At 46.0% G+C, this 15,889-nt stretch overlaps 1 protein-coding gene across 5 annotated transcripts in view; it reads left to right on the top strand.

Annotated features, from left to right (window-relative positions):
• Positions 1-15,889, top strand: part of CLCN3 (chloride voltage-gated channel 3) — a 146,296-nt gene that overhangs the window by 72,718 nt on the left and 57,689 nt on the right. The window contains exon 1 of one of the 5 annotated variants that reach the window (XM_077279494.1): positions 3,804-4,141. The exons of 3 other annotated variants lie outside the window; for them this stretch is intronic. In XM_077279494.1, the coding sequence (XP_077135609.1) occupies positions 4,063-4,141 (79 nt within the window). In that variant the 5' untranslated portion in view covers positions 3,804-4,062. Of the gene's footprint in view, positions 1-3,803; positions 4,142-15,889 lie in introns of those variants that run through there. One more of the 5 variants, XM_077279497.1, reaches the window with a different exon arrangement.

Consider the following 15,889-nt stretch of genomic DNA (forward strand, 5'->3'; position numbering starts at 1 on the left):
CTATAAGATACAATAAAATTTTCTCAGGGAACAAGAACTTCCCTGAAATTTGTTGCGCAGTGTAATCCGTGCTTTTAGAATTATAACAGGAATATTATAATGTTTCGTATCATTTCTCAAAAACCTTATGTGATTGGAAAAATCTTAAGTCATTTCTGAAATCGGCATGCAAAAAATCTATCAGGAACATTCAAAATTGTCAGAGGGACCAAACCTTTGTAACACAGTGCTATCAGTGTCCTAAGCTCGATGCGTTTCGCCTTTAACAGGTTCATCAGGAGTAATAAGTATTAAACACTGTATTTAACTGTTAATTTCAAGATGCACGCAGGCTAAATGATAAGGCGCTGCATGGCACATGAGATTGAGATCCACAGAAATCGTGTGCTTGGGCTGTGAAGTACGCCCAGCTAATATATATAAAAATGAACGTCAGTAAATGGCATACATTAGGCGACTCAATAACAATTGTGCTATACCGGAGATACAAGAGTCAAAAACTGGCCAAAATAGTAATAATAACAAAACACGTTTATTGAAAAATCAATTTCCACCTAAAAACATACATATCATATATAATAAGAAACAAAAATTTCCAAATGTGACTACATCCGTGGATACAACCAATGACCCAGGTGCAGCAGACAGGGACAAAAATTGAATCAGCTATTATAACAAAAAAAGTAATTATTATCCTCACATGAATGCTTATAAGCCTGATGCATAGCGATCGGACCAGATATAATGTGCTGTGCGGTGTATGAGGGGCGGTGTATACGGTGTATGATGGGCTGTGTATAATGTGCTGTGCGGTGTATGAGGGGCGGTGTGTACGGTGTATGATGGGCTGTGTATAATGTGCTGTGCGGTGTATGAGGGGCGGTGTGTATGAGGGATGAGGGGTGGTGTATAATGTGCTGTGCGGTGTATGAGGGGCGGTGAGTACGGTGTATAATGTGCTGTGCGGTGTATGAGGGGCTGTGGGGGCGGTGTATAATGTGCTGTGCGGTGTATGAGGGGCGGTGTGTATGGTGTACGAGGGATGAGGGGCGGTGTATGAGGGGCGGTGTGTATGGTGTATGAGGGGCAGTGTATAATGTGCTGTGCGGTGTATGAGGGGCGGTGTATAATGTGCTGTGCAGTGTATGAGGGGCGGTGTGTACGGTGTATGAGGGATGAGGGGCGGTGTATAATGTGCTGTGCGGTGTATGAGGGGCGGTGTATAATGTGCTGTGCGGTGTATGAGGGGCGGTGAGTACGGTGTATGAGGGATGAGGGGCGGTGTATAATGTGCTGTGCGGTGTTTGAGGGGCGGTGTGTATGATGGGCTGTGGGGGCGGTGTATGAGGGGCGGTGTGTATGTTGTATGGATGGGCTGTGGTGTATAATGTGCTGTGCGGTGTATGAGTGGTGGTGTATAATGGGCTGTGAGTATGGTGTATGATATGAATGAGGGGCGGTGTATAATGGGCAGTGTGTACGGTGTATGATATGTATGAGGGGCTGTGTGTACGGTGTATATTATGTATAATGGGCGGTGTGTACGGTGTATGATATGTATGAGGGGCGGTGTGTACGGTGTATATGTATGAGGGGCAGTGTATAATGGGCAGTGTGTAAGGTGTATGATATGTATGAGGGGTGGTGTGTGATATGTATGAGGGGCGGTGTGTACGGTGTATGATATGTATGAGGGGCGGTGTATAATGGGCAGTGTGTACGGTGTATATGTATGAGGGGCGGTGTGTACGGTGTATATGTATGAGGGGCGGTGTATAATGGGCAGTGTGTACGGTGTATGATATGTATGAGGGGTGGTGTGTACGGTGTATATGTATGAGGAGCGGTGTGTACGGTGTATGATATGTATGAGGGGCGGTGTATAATGGGCAGTGTGTACGGTGTCTGATATGTATGAGGGGCGGTGTGTACGGTGTATGATATGTATGAGGGGCGGTGTATAATGGGCGGTGTGTACGGTGTATGATATGTATGAGGGGCGGTGTGTACGGTGTATGATATGTATGAGGGGCAGTGTATAATGGGCAGTGTGTACGGTGTATATGTATGAGGGGCGGTGTGTACAGTGTATGATATGTATGAGGGGCGGTGTATAATGGGCAGTGTGTACGGTGTATGATATGTATGAGGGGCGGTGTGTACGGTGTATAATGTGCTGTGTAATGTGAGGGGCGGTGTGTACGGTGTATGATATGTATGAGGGGCGGTGTGTACGGTGTATGATATGTATGAGGGGCGGTGTGTACGGTGTATGATATGTATGAGGGGCGGTGTATAATGGGCAGTGTGTACGGTGTATGATATGTATGAGGGGTGGTGTGTGATATGTATGAGGGGCGGTGTGTACGGTGTATGATATGTATGAGGGGCGGTGTATAATGGGCAGTGTGTACGGTGTATATGTATGAGGGGCGGTGTATAATGGGCAGTGTGTACGGTGTATGATATGTATGAGGGGCGGTGTGTACGGTGTATATGTAAGAGGGGCGGTGTATAATGGGCAGTGTGTACGGTGTATGATATGTATGAGGGGCGGTGTATAATGGGCAGTGTGTACGGTGTATATGTATGAGGGGTGGTGTATAATGGGCAGTGTGTACGGTGTATGATATGTTTGAGGGGCGGTGTTAAATGGGCAGTGTGTACGGTGTATGATATGTATAATGGGCGGTGTGTACTGTGTATAATATGTATAATGGGCGGTGTGTACGGTGTATAATATGTATAATGGGCGGTGTGTACTGTGTATAATATGTATAATAGGCGGTGTGTATGGTGTATATGTATGAGGGGCGGTGTATAATGGGCGGTGTGTACGGTGTATGATATGTATGAGGGGCGGTGTGTACGGTGTATATGTAAGAGGGGCGGTGTATAATGGTCAGTGTGTACGGTGTATGATATGTATGAGGGGCGGTGTATAATGGGCAGTGTGTACGGTGTATGATATGTATGAGGGGCGGTGTGTATGGTGTATATGTATGAGGAGCGGTGTGTACGGTGTATGATATGTATGAGGGGCGGTGTGTACGGTGTATAATGTGCTGTGTAATGTGAGGGGCGGTGTGTACGGTGTATGATATGTATGAGGGGCGGCGTGTACGGTGTATAGGTATGAGGGGCGGTGTGTACGGTGTATATGTATGAGGGGCGGTGTGTACGGTGTATAATGTGCTGTGTAATGTGAGGGGCGGTGTGTACGGTGTATGATATGTATGAGGGGCGGCGTGTACGGTGTATATGTATGAGGGGCGGTGTGTACGGTGTATGATATGTATGAGGGGCGGTGTGTACGGTGTATATGTATGAGGGGCGGTGTGTACGGTGTATGATATGTATGAGGGGTGGTGTGTACGGTGTATGATATGTATGAGGGGCGGTGTGTATGGTGTATAATGTGCTGTGTAATGTGAGGGGCGGTGTGTACAGTGTATGATATGTATGAGGGGCGGTGTGTACGGTGTATGATATGTATGAGGGGCGGTGTGTACGGTGTATATGTATGAGGGGCGGCGTGTACGGTGTATGTGTATGAGGGGCGGCGTGTACGGTGTATATGTATGAGGGGCGGCGTGTACGGTGTATATGTATGAGGGGCGGCGTGTACGGTGTATATGTATGAGGGGCGGCGTGTACGGTGTATATGTATGAGGGGCGGCGTGTACGGCGTATGATATGTATGAGGGGCGGCGTGTACGGCGCATGATATGTATGAGGGGCGGTGTGTACGGCGTATATGTATGAGGGGCGGTGTATAATGGGCAGTGTGTACGGTGTATAATGTGCTGGTAGTGTGAGGGGCGTGGCTTGGTGTGTGCGCGCATGAGGGGCGTGGCCTGCGGTGCACGGCGCTTGTGTACTGGCTGCACAGATTACAGCTGCTCCCTCATACACGCAGCAGAGCTGTGGTGACGTCACTGAGCAGTCACTGCCACAAGGCAGCGGCACACTCGGGACGAGCGCCCACGGACCATGGCAGTTGTCCGGCCTTCTTCCGCTTGACACCGCGGCTGCGACCGGTGATTTTGCGAGTGGTGCAGCATGGAGGCCGCAGCGGATCCGTACCTGCCATATGACGGCGGAGGAGACAGTATCCCGCTGCGGGAGCTCCATAAGAGAGGTATGGGGTGGCTCTGTGCGGCTGCCGTGTGCTACGTGTACCCGCGGCTCCTCTCCCAGGAGTCCATTTTGTTGTGGTACAGCCTGTGCAGCGCTCGGTATGTACGGAGCGGGGGTGACATGGCGGGGGTGTGGGGCGCCGGCGGGCTCCTGCCTCCTACGTGTGTGTGCCCGTCATGTGGGCTCTAGTGATAACAGCCGTGGTGTAATGTGCGGAGTGTGCGGTGACTGTGAGCCGGGCTGTGATTGGCTGCTACGGGCTGTGCTTGAGGTGACGAGCCAATCGTGGCCGCCGTTACATCCCCAGCACCAGTGTGCAGGTGTATGCGCCACGGTGCTGAGGTGAGGACTGGTGGTCGCCGGCTAGAGACCCTCCGCCCATAGGATACAGAGGCTCGCATTGTCCCCCTGCCATGGCTGCTCTGTAGTAGAACCATAGTGTGCTGTACATGAGGTGTGCCAGACACATTTCTGCCCGTCCCACTGGTGACGTTTTGCTCTGTGTAAATGGCCAGTAGTGACACCTCAGCCACGTATGAGAACTAGGTGGCTCTGCTGTCCTGCACTGCGCACACTGGTCCCATGTTAGAGGTTAAAGGGAACCTGTCACCCCCCCCCCAGGTGTTTGTAACTAAAAGAGCCATCTTGTGCAGCACTAATGCTGCATTCTGACAGGGTGGCTCTTTTTTAGTTCTTGTTGCTGTAACTGCAGAATTAATTGATTTAGCAATTTGTTCAAAATACCTTGAAATGGTCCTGGGGGCAGGTCTTTCCCCCCCCCTAATGCAGACACAGCACCGTTACTCATGCCCCCTTGGCACCGCTTCCTCAGCGTTGTTTTCAACTGTCCCGGTGCCTGCACTGTTATCTAATGCCTTGGGCATGCGCAGTTACCGCTGCCCGTCTTCTGACATCATTTGATGTCTTGCTGACTGCACCTGTGCGGCTGCGCTGCTCGAGATCCCGCAGTGTTTTCTGATTTATTCACACTGCGGGGCGGGATCTCGGGCAGCGCAGCCGCACAGGTGCAGTCAGCAAGACATCAAATAATGTCAGAAGACAGGCAGTGCTAACTGCGCATGCCCAAGGCATAAGATAACAGCGCAGGCACCGGGACAGTTGAAAACAACGCTGAGGAAGCGGTGCCAAGGGGGCATGAGTAACGGCGGTGCTGTGTCTGCATTAGGGGGGGGGAGACCTGCCCCCAGGACTATTTCAAGGTATTTTCAACAAATTGCTAAATCGATTATTTCTGCAGTTACAGCACCAAGAACTAAAACAGCCACCTTATCAGAATGCAGCATTAGTGCTGCTTAAGGTGGCTCTTTTAGTTACAAACGCCTGGGGGGGGTGACAGGTTCAATTTAAGGTTACAGATAAGTTGTATGGTGGCTGGTAGAGGGGCTCAGCAGTCGCCTCATAGTCCCTTTATCCTGTGATATTACACATAGCGCTCCCCTGGGGGGCTGTACCTGCCTTATGGGGGGATTTACAGTCACTTCTAGTCAGCAGTGGTCCTCTGGGACCTCCAGTGATCCTCAGACACATGAGAAGATACCGCTCCGCCAAAAGCAATAAGACGCGGGTGAGAGAAGCCGCATGTTCCGGTCATCAGGGATGCTCTCTACACGCCGATCTTGATGGAGCGTGCACTGGAGTAAGATGCGCCTCACTCTTTAGGGGCTTCATACTGAAGTGATTTCAGCGGCTGGGCTCCACCGCAGGTCATGTCCTGCAGGCCGGGACTAGAGGACATTTCTGTTGTCATTTGTGTGATGTAAACTGTGATGAATTTGACATCTGTGTTCGACCTCATCCCTTCAAAAATATTTCAGCATTTCAAACTGTTTTGACCAGAATGTTAGCTAAAACAGTCTGGTAAATCGGGGCTGTTGTGGTTATATTGCGCATTTGTGACGCAGGAGCAAGACTCATCTAAACGAACCCACTCATTGGTCAGGGTTCAGAAGATACGTCTGATGGACCCAATTGGGGTGCTATATAGGTCAATAGATCTTCCACCTCCAACACTGCTTTCCTGCACCACTTGGCGCTGCACCAGCCTCCATCTCGTCTGTTTTCAGCGCCTCTCCAGTCCGTCGTCTGCTGTTTGTGACCTGCCGGATTGCTCCAGTGTTGGCTGGGTCGTCAGGAAGTCACAACTCAATTAAGTCTGAGAAGCGGAACAAGGTTCTCATAGACTATGCATTAAGAGCTTGTGACTAGAGATGAGCTAGCATATCGTCGGCTCCCTCCTTATTCAGTAAGCTATAGCTCTTCCCGAAGAAGCTATAGAGGGAGCCCATCTACCTGGAGGGCCCCCGATCATCAGCTGCATATGTCGTGTCTGTGTGACAGGCACAGCACACAGGCTTTCCATACTTGTGTTGTGACTGTCACACAGCCACGACACATGCACCTGCGGTGTAGAACAGCTGATTATCGGGAGCGATCCAAGTAGCCAGGTTCCCTCTGCAGCTTCTTCAGTACGTGCTATAGCTTGCTGAATAAAGGAGAGAGCTGACGATATCTTCACCTGGTCCTCAGTCAAGGAGGCCGGCGTTTTCCTCCTGCTTCAGACAGTACACAGCTGTCACTCACATCTTCTTGGCGCCGGGCGCCGCCTCCTCCTCACCGCTGTTTTCAATATAGCTGGCGCCTGCGCTCTTTTCCCCTGCCTGGTGCAGGCGCAGTGAGCGCTGCCCGTCCGTCCTCATATGCAGCCCAGCTGACTGCGCCTGCGCGGCCGCCCTGCCTGTGAATCCCAGCCCCGCAGTGACTTATGATTTATTCACATCTTACTTTTATTCATATATTGGCTTTGGTTGTACCTACCTCTGGGTTGCATATGGGTATGTCTCCACGTTCAGGATTGCATCAGGATTTGGTCAGGATTTTTCATCAGTATTTGTAAGCCAAAACCAGGAGTGGAACAATTAGAGGAAAAGTATAATAGAAACATATGCTCCACTTTTGCATTTATCACCCACTCCTGGTTTTGGCTTACAAATACTGATGAAAAATCCTGACCAAATCCTGATGCAATCCTGAACGTGGACACATACCCTATGAGGACGGACGGGCAGCGCTCACTGCGCCTGCACCAGGCAGGAGAAAAGAGCGCCGGCTATTTTGAAAACAGCGGTGAGGAGGAGGCGGCGCCCGGCGCCAAGAAGATTTGAGTGACAGCTGTGTGCTGTCTCAAGCAGGGGGAAACGCCGGCCTCCTTGACTGAAGACCAGGTATTTCAGACAAATTATAAAACTGATTATTTCTCTAGTTGCAGCACCCAGAACTAAAAGAGCCACCTTGTCAGAATGCAGCATTACTGCTGCACAAGGTGGCTCTTTTAGTTTGAAACGACTGGGGGGGGGGTGACAGGTTCCCTTTAAGATGAGTAACATCACTCCAGCATTAAAAAAAAAAAAAAAAAATCCAGCGTTTCTGCATGAAAAGCATATTTTGAAAAAAAATGCTTAATTTCTGCACTAAAAAACATAAAGGTTAGAGCATCAAGACAGTGCATCAAAAATGCAATAATCGGAGCACATTGCTATTGCGTATTTTGATGCAGACACCTGCAGAACATGTAACATAGTTATTAAGGTTGTAGGAAGACTGTAAGTCCATCTAGTTCAACCCATAGCCTAACCTAACATGCCCTAACATGTTGATCCAGAGGAAGGCAAAAAACCCCATGTGGCAAAGAGTAAGCTCCACATTGGGGAAAAAAATTCCTTCCCGACTCCACATACGGCAATCAGACTAGTTCCCTGGATCAACGCCCTATCAAGGAATCTAGTATATATACCCTGTAACATTATACTTTTCCAGAAAGGTATCCAGTCCCCTCTTAAATTTTACTAATGAGTCACTCATTACAACATCATACGGCAGAGAGTTCCATAGTCTCACTGCTCTTACAGTAAAGAATCCGCATGAAGAATGTGAGAACACTGCCTAAGGCTGTCTAGTGTATGAAGAAAGAGGATTATTATTAAAGGTATGTGCACACGCTGCGGATCCACAACAGATTGGCAGCTGCGGATTCGCAACAGTTTTCCATGCGTTTACAGTACCATGTAAACCTATGGAAAACAAAATCCGCAGTGCACATGCTGCGGGAAAAAAACGCGCGGAAACTTAGCATTGTTTATTCCGCAGCATGTAATAAATTCTTTGTGCAGAATCCGCAGCGGTTTACACCTGCTCCATAATAGGAATCCGCAGGTGTAAAACCGCAGGTGGAATCCGCACAAAATCCGCAGGTAAAAAAAAACAGGTGCGGAAAAATCTGCAGAGGTTTCAACTACATGTGCACCTACCCTTAATGTCCGCAGTAGGTTTCTGCCCCATCCCCGGTATCTGTATATGCCCAGAAGATCGGCAAAATATTTAGAATTGAGAGTCCTCAGTGGTTGATACCTTTTAATGGCTAACTGAAAAGATGGTAACAAATTGCAAGCTTTCCAGACTACACAGGTCTCTTCATCAGGCAAAGACTAAAACAAATTCTGAAGAATCACATATTTATGCACAACATAGTATAGAGGAAAAAAAAAAAAAAAAAGAGGGGAAAAAAACCATGGCTAAGCCAGGTGACATGAAGCAGAATTACCATGGGTGATAAACAGTTACGTCCATAAATATTGGGCCAATTCTTAGATAAGGATTGTTTTATTGTCCTGTGATTAGGGTCTCTGTTGTGATGACCCCACATGGTCTGATGTGCAAGTTCCTTAGTACCTTTCCCTGCAATCAGAATAAATGTAAAACCTGTCCATTTATAATGACCACGGACAAGATAAAGATCCCCAATTCACATCAGGATTACAAGATACCAGGTACTTTCAGCTGCGTCACTTCTAATGTGGTGTACTTAATAATATGTACTAAATGTCCAACTGGGGGTCTGTATGTGGGGGAGACAGGGCAGAAACTGAGAACAAGGATGAACTCTCACCGCCATACAATAAGAGAAAAAAGAATGGATCTACCTGTGGCAATACATTTCTGTCTCCCAAATCATATCATTATGGACATGAAATTACTTGTATTGAAAGGTAACTTCAAATCGCAGAAAGACAGAAGAGTCTGGGAATATAAACTGATGATGACCTTTGACACTCTAACTGCAGGAATGAATGTGTCACACGGATTTATGTCTTTTTACATCAACTAATGAACTTGCCCATCAGACCATGTGGGGTCATCACAACAGAGACCCTAATCACAGGACAATAAAACAATCCTTATCTAAGAATTGGCCCAATATTTATGGACGTAACTGTTTATCACCCATGGTAATTCTGCTTCATGTCACCTGGCTTATCCATGGTTTTTTTTCCCCTCTTTTTTTTTCTCTATACTATGTTGTGCATAAATATGTGATTCTTCAGAATTTGTTTTAGTCTTTGACTGATGAAGAGACGTATGTAGTCTCGAAAGCTTGCAATTTGTTACCATCTTTTCAGTTAGCCATTAAAAGGTATCAACCACTGAGGACTCTCAATTCTAAATATTTTTCTATCTACTGGCTAACACGGTACCAAGATATATTTCTTTCCTGTATCAGAAGATCGGCAGCAGTGGACTATAGAAAGCAGTTGACTATAGAAAGCGCTGGAATAAGAATGTGACCAGTGCTGGAATGTGTAAACCCCTACTTCCTGACATAATCGGAATAACCTGCTCTTTACTTGGGAAGCTCCAGGTGACCCTCAGTCATGTGTATGGAATCAAGGCCAAGATGTAGCGAAGTCAGCAATAATGTGGTCAGAGTCCATGAGGATGGGAGTTTAGACTTACTGATAAAGTAATGGTGTGCTGTGTATCCATATTATGCTGCGATGTGATAGGCTTCTAATGCCACTCAGATAAAATGTTGCCTATTAAATGTTCAAAATCTTCATTGCTGATCATTTTCTGCGTAGAAATTTTTACAGGATGTGGATGAGATTTGTTCATGTCGATTATTGTACTATTGTATTCTCTGTGTGAAAGTAGGCTTATATCTTTCATGTATCTAGGATCCAAAATAACTTCACCCTGTGAAACAACGCACCAGCCTGTGTGACCCAGGCCCTGCGCTGTGGATAAATCCTGCTTCCTGGCCTCCTTCCATTTCACGCCATGTAGATTTGTGTGCTGGGTCTGGCCTGAAGGACTGGTTTGAGTAGTTTGTCTGAATCTGTAAGCTAGAAAAAATTGAATTCTATAAAGCATTTAAATAGTTATGTAAACTTTCAAAGACTTACCAATTTTTTTTCTTTAACCCACTAGTGAACTGCAATGCAATTTTTTGTTTTATTCCATTGTTTACAGCGCAGGGTCTAGTGGATGCCTTGATCACGGTCACCATATACTTTGGCATTTAAGGAGTTTGAGAAAGGGATGCGTTGTAAAGCAAAAAGCAAAAAAAATACGTGTAATTGGCATCATCAACACATGGGTAATGATCATCAAACAAAACAAAATAGCTTTTTTCATTATCTTGTATAAAAAGCCATACAAAGGTTGTATATACCAAAGTGCAACCAAGGCTAGGTTCCCATGATGAGTATTTGTTTTTTGATGTTGCAGATTTTCTGCTATTAGATAAATTGTTATTTTACCTGAGTTTTTATTGTCTGTAATGCTGCTGTGTCTGTCTCTTGTTAAAGGAAAAACTAGAAAAATTCTTAGTCATTTAGGCCTAAAATAAGTTGGTAACTAATCAGAGAATGGCCTCTGTACTATATTTATAAGAGAATTGTATGCTTTAGTTTTGGGGTGTTTCTTTTTTTTTTTTTTTGCTTTGTGGCTGATTAAAGCAGAAATTAAAATTTTCTAGATCAGCAGCATCAGTTAGTTCCATTTGCTCTACTAAAAATTTGCTTAGCTATTTATTTATTTTTTGGTTACTCAAAAACATTTCTTATTATTATTCCTGATCATCCATTCTTGATGCCTAGTGCTTTTGTTTTTAATTAAAGCATAGGATGACCCTTACTTATCCCGTGCTGCTTCCAGTCTTTGTTACACGGCAGTAGCGGTGCCATCACAACTTTAGCACATGACTGCTTCAGCCAATCACTGGGCAGGTCTGTTGCCGCCTACCTCAGCATGGCCATCCTTGGCTATAGCGGCCATGTGCTGTAGTTGTGACTGAGACACAGCGCTGGAGCGTCGGAGGAAATAGGACTGTTTGTTATTAAACAAGCAAACATGTCCCCTATTATTTTTTTTTTAAGTGATAAAAGATTTGTAGCTATAACTTTGAATATTAAGTATTATGTCTTCCTTATAATTTACCAGGCACAGCACTGCATGTATTTTAATGAGTGAAAAAAAAAATTGCGAACTTCCTGCCTTTATTTTTGTGGAAAGAAAAAAGTGTAGGTGTTCTCGCATGTGGAGGTGTCCATCAGAACTTTGCTCTACTCCGAACAGTGGTAATGATTAACATTGTACCCTATAAACTCCATGTAAGTATTCCCACCGGACAATCTTGTCACATTGTCATTGACCTGCTCAGTGGGCCTGGAGAGCAGTGACAAGTCATCGGAGGCATTTCCTGTTATGCACACACCATTCAGGGTTCATTACACTGCACCAATATCGTGAGCGAGCCTTCATAGGAATGCTTGTTCCTGATAACCAGACAACCGGGTAAAATGCTAATGTCATATAAAATGAACAAAAGTTAAGTTTGCTTAAAAGATCATTGTTCTGTGTAAACCAGCGACCAGAACCAGCGCTGCTGAAAAAAAATGTTGGCCTATGTGCACTGAATGATCTCTTACTGACCTTTCTGGGCTCATATCAGATGCGGCCTTTATGTCCGTAAGCAGGCTGTAAAAGAGAACCTGTCAGCAGGATTTAGCAATATAACGCAGAGTCATGGCCGTAATGCCACTGCTGAACTGATTAAACTGATCGGATTGACTCGTAAAACGATCTGTGGTTCTTGTTTAATCAGAATATGATTTTTTTCTTCTAATAATATTTCTGCACAGGGGTAGGTTCTTCTCCTCCTGCTCTGGCCCTCTGCCTGCCTTTTTTGTTTCTATGGCAGGTCACTGATTCTTCTGTGACCTGTCGTCTTTCTAAAATTTTGTGCCGCCACCATCATTGGTGTGGATGGGGTGGGCACAGTTTGATTTCATGGCCGGTCTTCTGGATTGCAACAAAATGGAGCTGGAGGCTGCACATGCACAAATAGAATTCCCGGCTCACTGACTCCTTCATTAAGGCAGGATCTCAATCTGCACATACAATACTTTATATTACTAAATCTGGCTGACATGTATACTGTTAGCGGTATTTTAATGCTGCAGATCAGAGTAGTATAAATCCAGCCTTAACCACCTTCCCGCCTCTGCTGCCATCCCAGTGTTACTAGAGCTGTGATGTTATGTCAGCTCGTCACCGCTCCAACCACTCACTGTGCGGACATGACTTCACCTCTCCAGTCACAACACTGGGACTGCAGAAGCTGGCGCTGGGCTCCAAGACGGTAAATACCTACTAAGTTTATGTACTTTACACGTATTGGCAAACAGTGTACTGAAAGTAGACCACTCCTTTACAGGGATCCTGTTATTATTTTTTCTTCTATCAACTTGCAGATATGGTGTTGTTCTATAGTTCAATAGCGCTATTAACCTGCCCGGCTACCACAGTTTGCCGAATGCTGCGAGAAGAAAATTACAATAAATGTATTCCCTGGCAGTGTTCCTGTTCAGTCACGGGGTGGCACCGAAGCGGGTTCAGCCACTGCTCTGGATTTAGATCCAGGGTCAGTCAGGACCGGGAGCGTAGTTACAGCAGCCGCTCTGTATACTCGGGGGTTGGGCGGATTTACTGTTTGTTTTTATTCAATATGAATTATTTGGCTGCAACTCTAGAAGCATACACCAGGAGTATGATGTACAGCTCAATATAATTCCATATCAAGAATAATAGGGATTTGTTAATATTTTTAACTAAATGTCAATCACTTTATTATACTCTGTCGTTCAAACCTTCGTGTTTTGTTTTTTTACCTATTCCTTGCCATTATTACATTTAAGCAAATGTCCCTCATTTGTTCAGCACAGTTTTCCTGAGTTTAATTATGATGTAGTACAAATTAAATTTTATATTTATTCGTTCCCAGACTTCATGTTACTGGGCCAGTACCCTGACCTGGTTTTTGTGTTTTTAAATTGTTTCTTAAAGTGTTACTCTATATTTGGTGTACTTAAGATTATAAAGACATGGTGAATAACGCTAACCTCCCTTCTCCCCCTATCTGACCACCATATGTACATACACTCGCACACTATTCTACTGCTGTCCTTGATATCTTCACTCCACAACCCAGACAGCGCCACGGTTTTCTACAATGCTGCACTCACCTCAGCTATTGACTCAGTCGTCCCTCTCTTGCATGGCAGAGTGCGACAAATCAATAGACAACCCTGGCGCAACAACCTCACCAAAAAGCTTCAGTAAATGTCAGGGGTTGCACAGGAGTACATCACCACATTCAAGTTGGCCCTCACCTTTGCTAAACAAGACTTCTTCACAGCCCTTGTATATTCTTTATCCCACAGCTCCAGTTATTGCACACTTTTAAGTCCCTCCACTGCCCGCTACAGCCCCCTCTGACCTTCCTCATCTCTGCCAAAGTCTTTGTCTTACACTTCAACATCGACCTAATCAGGCTTAACTGCACATCCATCACAACCCCTATGTATACCAGACCACTGCCCTCCCCTCCCTCACTAACCTTCCTCTCCACTGTCACTGAAGAAAAACTTACTCATCTCCTCTCCAAATCGCACCTTACCACCTGTGCACTTTACCCCATCTCACCTCCACCCCAACCTCATCACCATGCTTATCCCTGCTGTAAGCCATCTCTTCAACTTATTAACTACTTGTACCTTCCCTTCTGCTTTCACACATGCCACAATGACATCTATCCTGAAGAAGCCATCCCTCGACCGGACCTCTACATCCATATATCCACCCAGCCCATATCACTGCTCCCATTTGCCTCCCAAACTCCTCAAAAAGCATGTCCACACTGTTCTTTCCTCCCACCTCTCATCTAACCTACTATTTGACAACCTTCAATCTGGCTTCCGCCAACACTATTGCACTGAAACTCCCCTAATCCAAATTGCCAACGACTTACTGCCAAAGCCAACAGACAATTTCTTTACACTCCTCCTCCTATATCTGTCCTCTGCCTTAGGGTACCGTCACACAGTGCAATTTTGATCGCTACAACGGCACGATTCGTGACGTTCCAGCGATGCATTTACGATATCGCTGTGTCTGACACGCTACTGCGATCCGGATCCCCGCTGAGAATCGTACGTCGTAGCAGATCGTTTGAAACTTTCTTTCGTCGTCTAGTGTCCCGCTGTGGCGGCATGATTGCATTGTGTGACACAGGTTGTATACGATGTGCGCACAGTAACCAACGGCTTCTACATCGCAAATACGTCATGAAATTATCGCTCCAGCGCCGTGTATTGCAACGTGTGACCGCAGTATACGACGCTGGAGCGATACTTATACAACGCTGCAACGTCACGAATCGTGCCGTCGTAGCGATGAAAATGGCACTGTGTGACGGTACCCTTAGACACAGTCGACCACTCCCTCCTATTACAGATCCTTACTTCGGTATCACAGAACTTGCCCCTCCTCTGGATCTCCTCTTATTTCTCAAAGTGCACACTTAGTGTCTCCCACACTACCTCCTCATCCCATTCTTTCTCGGTCAAATTCCCTCGAGACTCTGTCTTGAGACCCCTAGTTTTCTCCATCTATACCTTTTGGCCTGGGACAACTCATAAAGTCCCACAGCTTTAAGTACCATCTACATGCCAATGGCACTCGGATATACCTCTCTGGCCTATACTTCATCTCTGCTGTCTAGGATCCCAGAGTGTCTATCAGACATATCCTCCTTTTTCTCCTCTCACTTCCTAGAACTCAACATAGGCAAAACTGAACTCCTCATCTTTCCTCCATCTCACTTATCTTCCCTACTTGATCTATCCATCACCATAAACAAAACATTTTCCCCTGTATCGCAAGTCTGTTGCCTTGGAGCAACTCTCAACTCTGCCTTGTACTTTAAACTGTACAGCCAAGCTATCACTGCCTCCAACTCAAAAATATTTCCAGGATCCGTACTTTCCTCTCTCTCAATCTGTTAAAATAATAGTGCATGTCCTCATCATCCCCAGCCTCGACTACTGCAATATCCTCCCCTGTGGCCTTGTCTATTAAGACTTTCGCACTTATGGAGTCTGTGCTTATCTCTGCTGCCTGACTAATCCACCTCTCTCCTCGACTAATCCACCGCTCTCCTCGCTACTCCTCCATGTTTCCCTTCTGCAAATCCCTTTATTCACTCCCAATTCCACCACGTATTCACTTCAAGCTACTAACAGTGACCTACAAAGCTGTCCATAATCTGTCTCCCCCATATATCTATGAACTAATCTCCTGACCTCCCAAGACCTCCTTCTCTCCAAACTCTTATGTTCCTCATTCAATTAATTACCTGCAAGACTTCTCCCAAGTATCTCCCATCCTCTGGAATTCTGTGCCCCAACACGTCCAATTATCCCCTACATTCGTAACTTTCAAGCCGAACTTGAAAATCCATCTCTTCAATACCAGATTACAGCCTGCAATGAACCCCTGCCACCTCACCTGCCACCTCAGGAACACCAGTGCTGCCGAAACACTCAAGCCTACT

This window comes from Ranitomeya variabilis, chromosome 1 (assembly GCF_051348905.1).
Source record: "Ranitomeya variabilis isolate aRanVar5 chromosome 1, aRanVar5.hap1, whole genome shotgun sequence".
NCBI lineage: Eukaryota > Metazoa > Chordata > Amphibia > Anura > Dendrobatidae > Ranitomeya > Ranitomeya variabilis.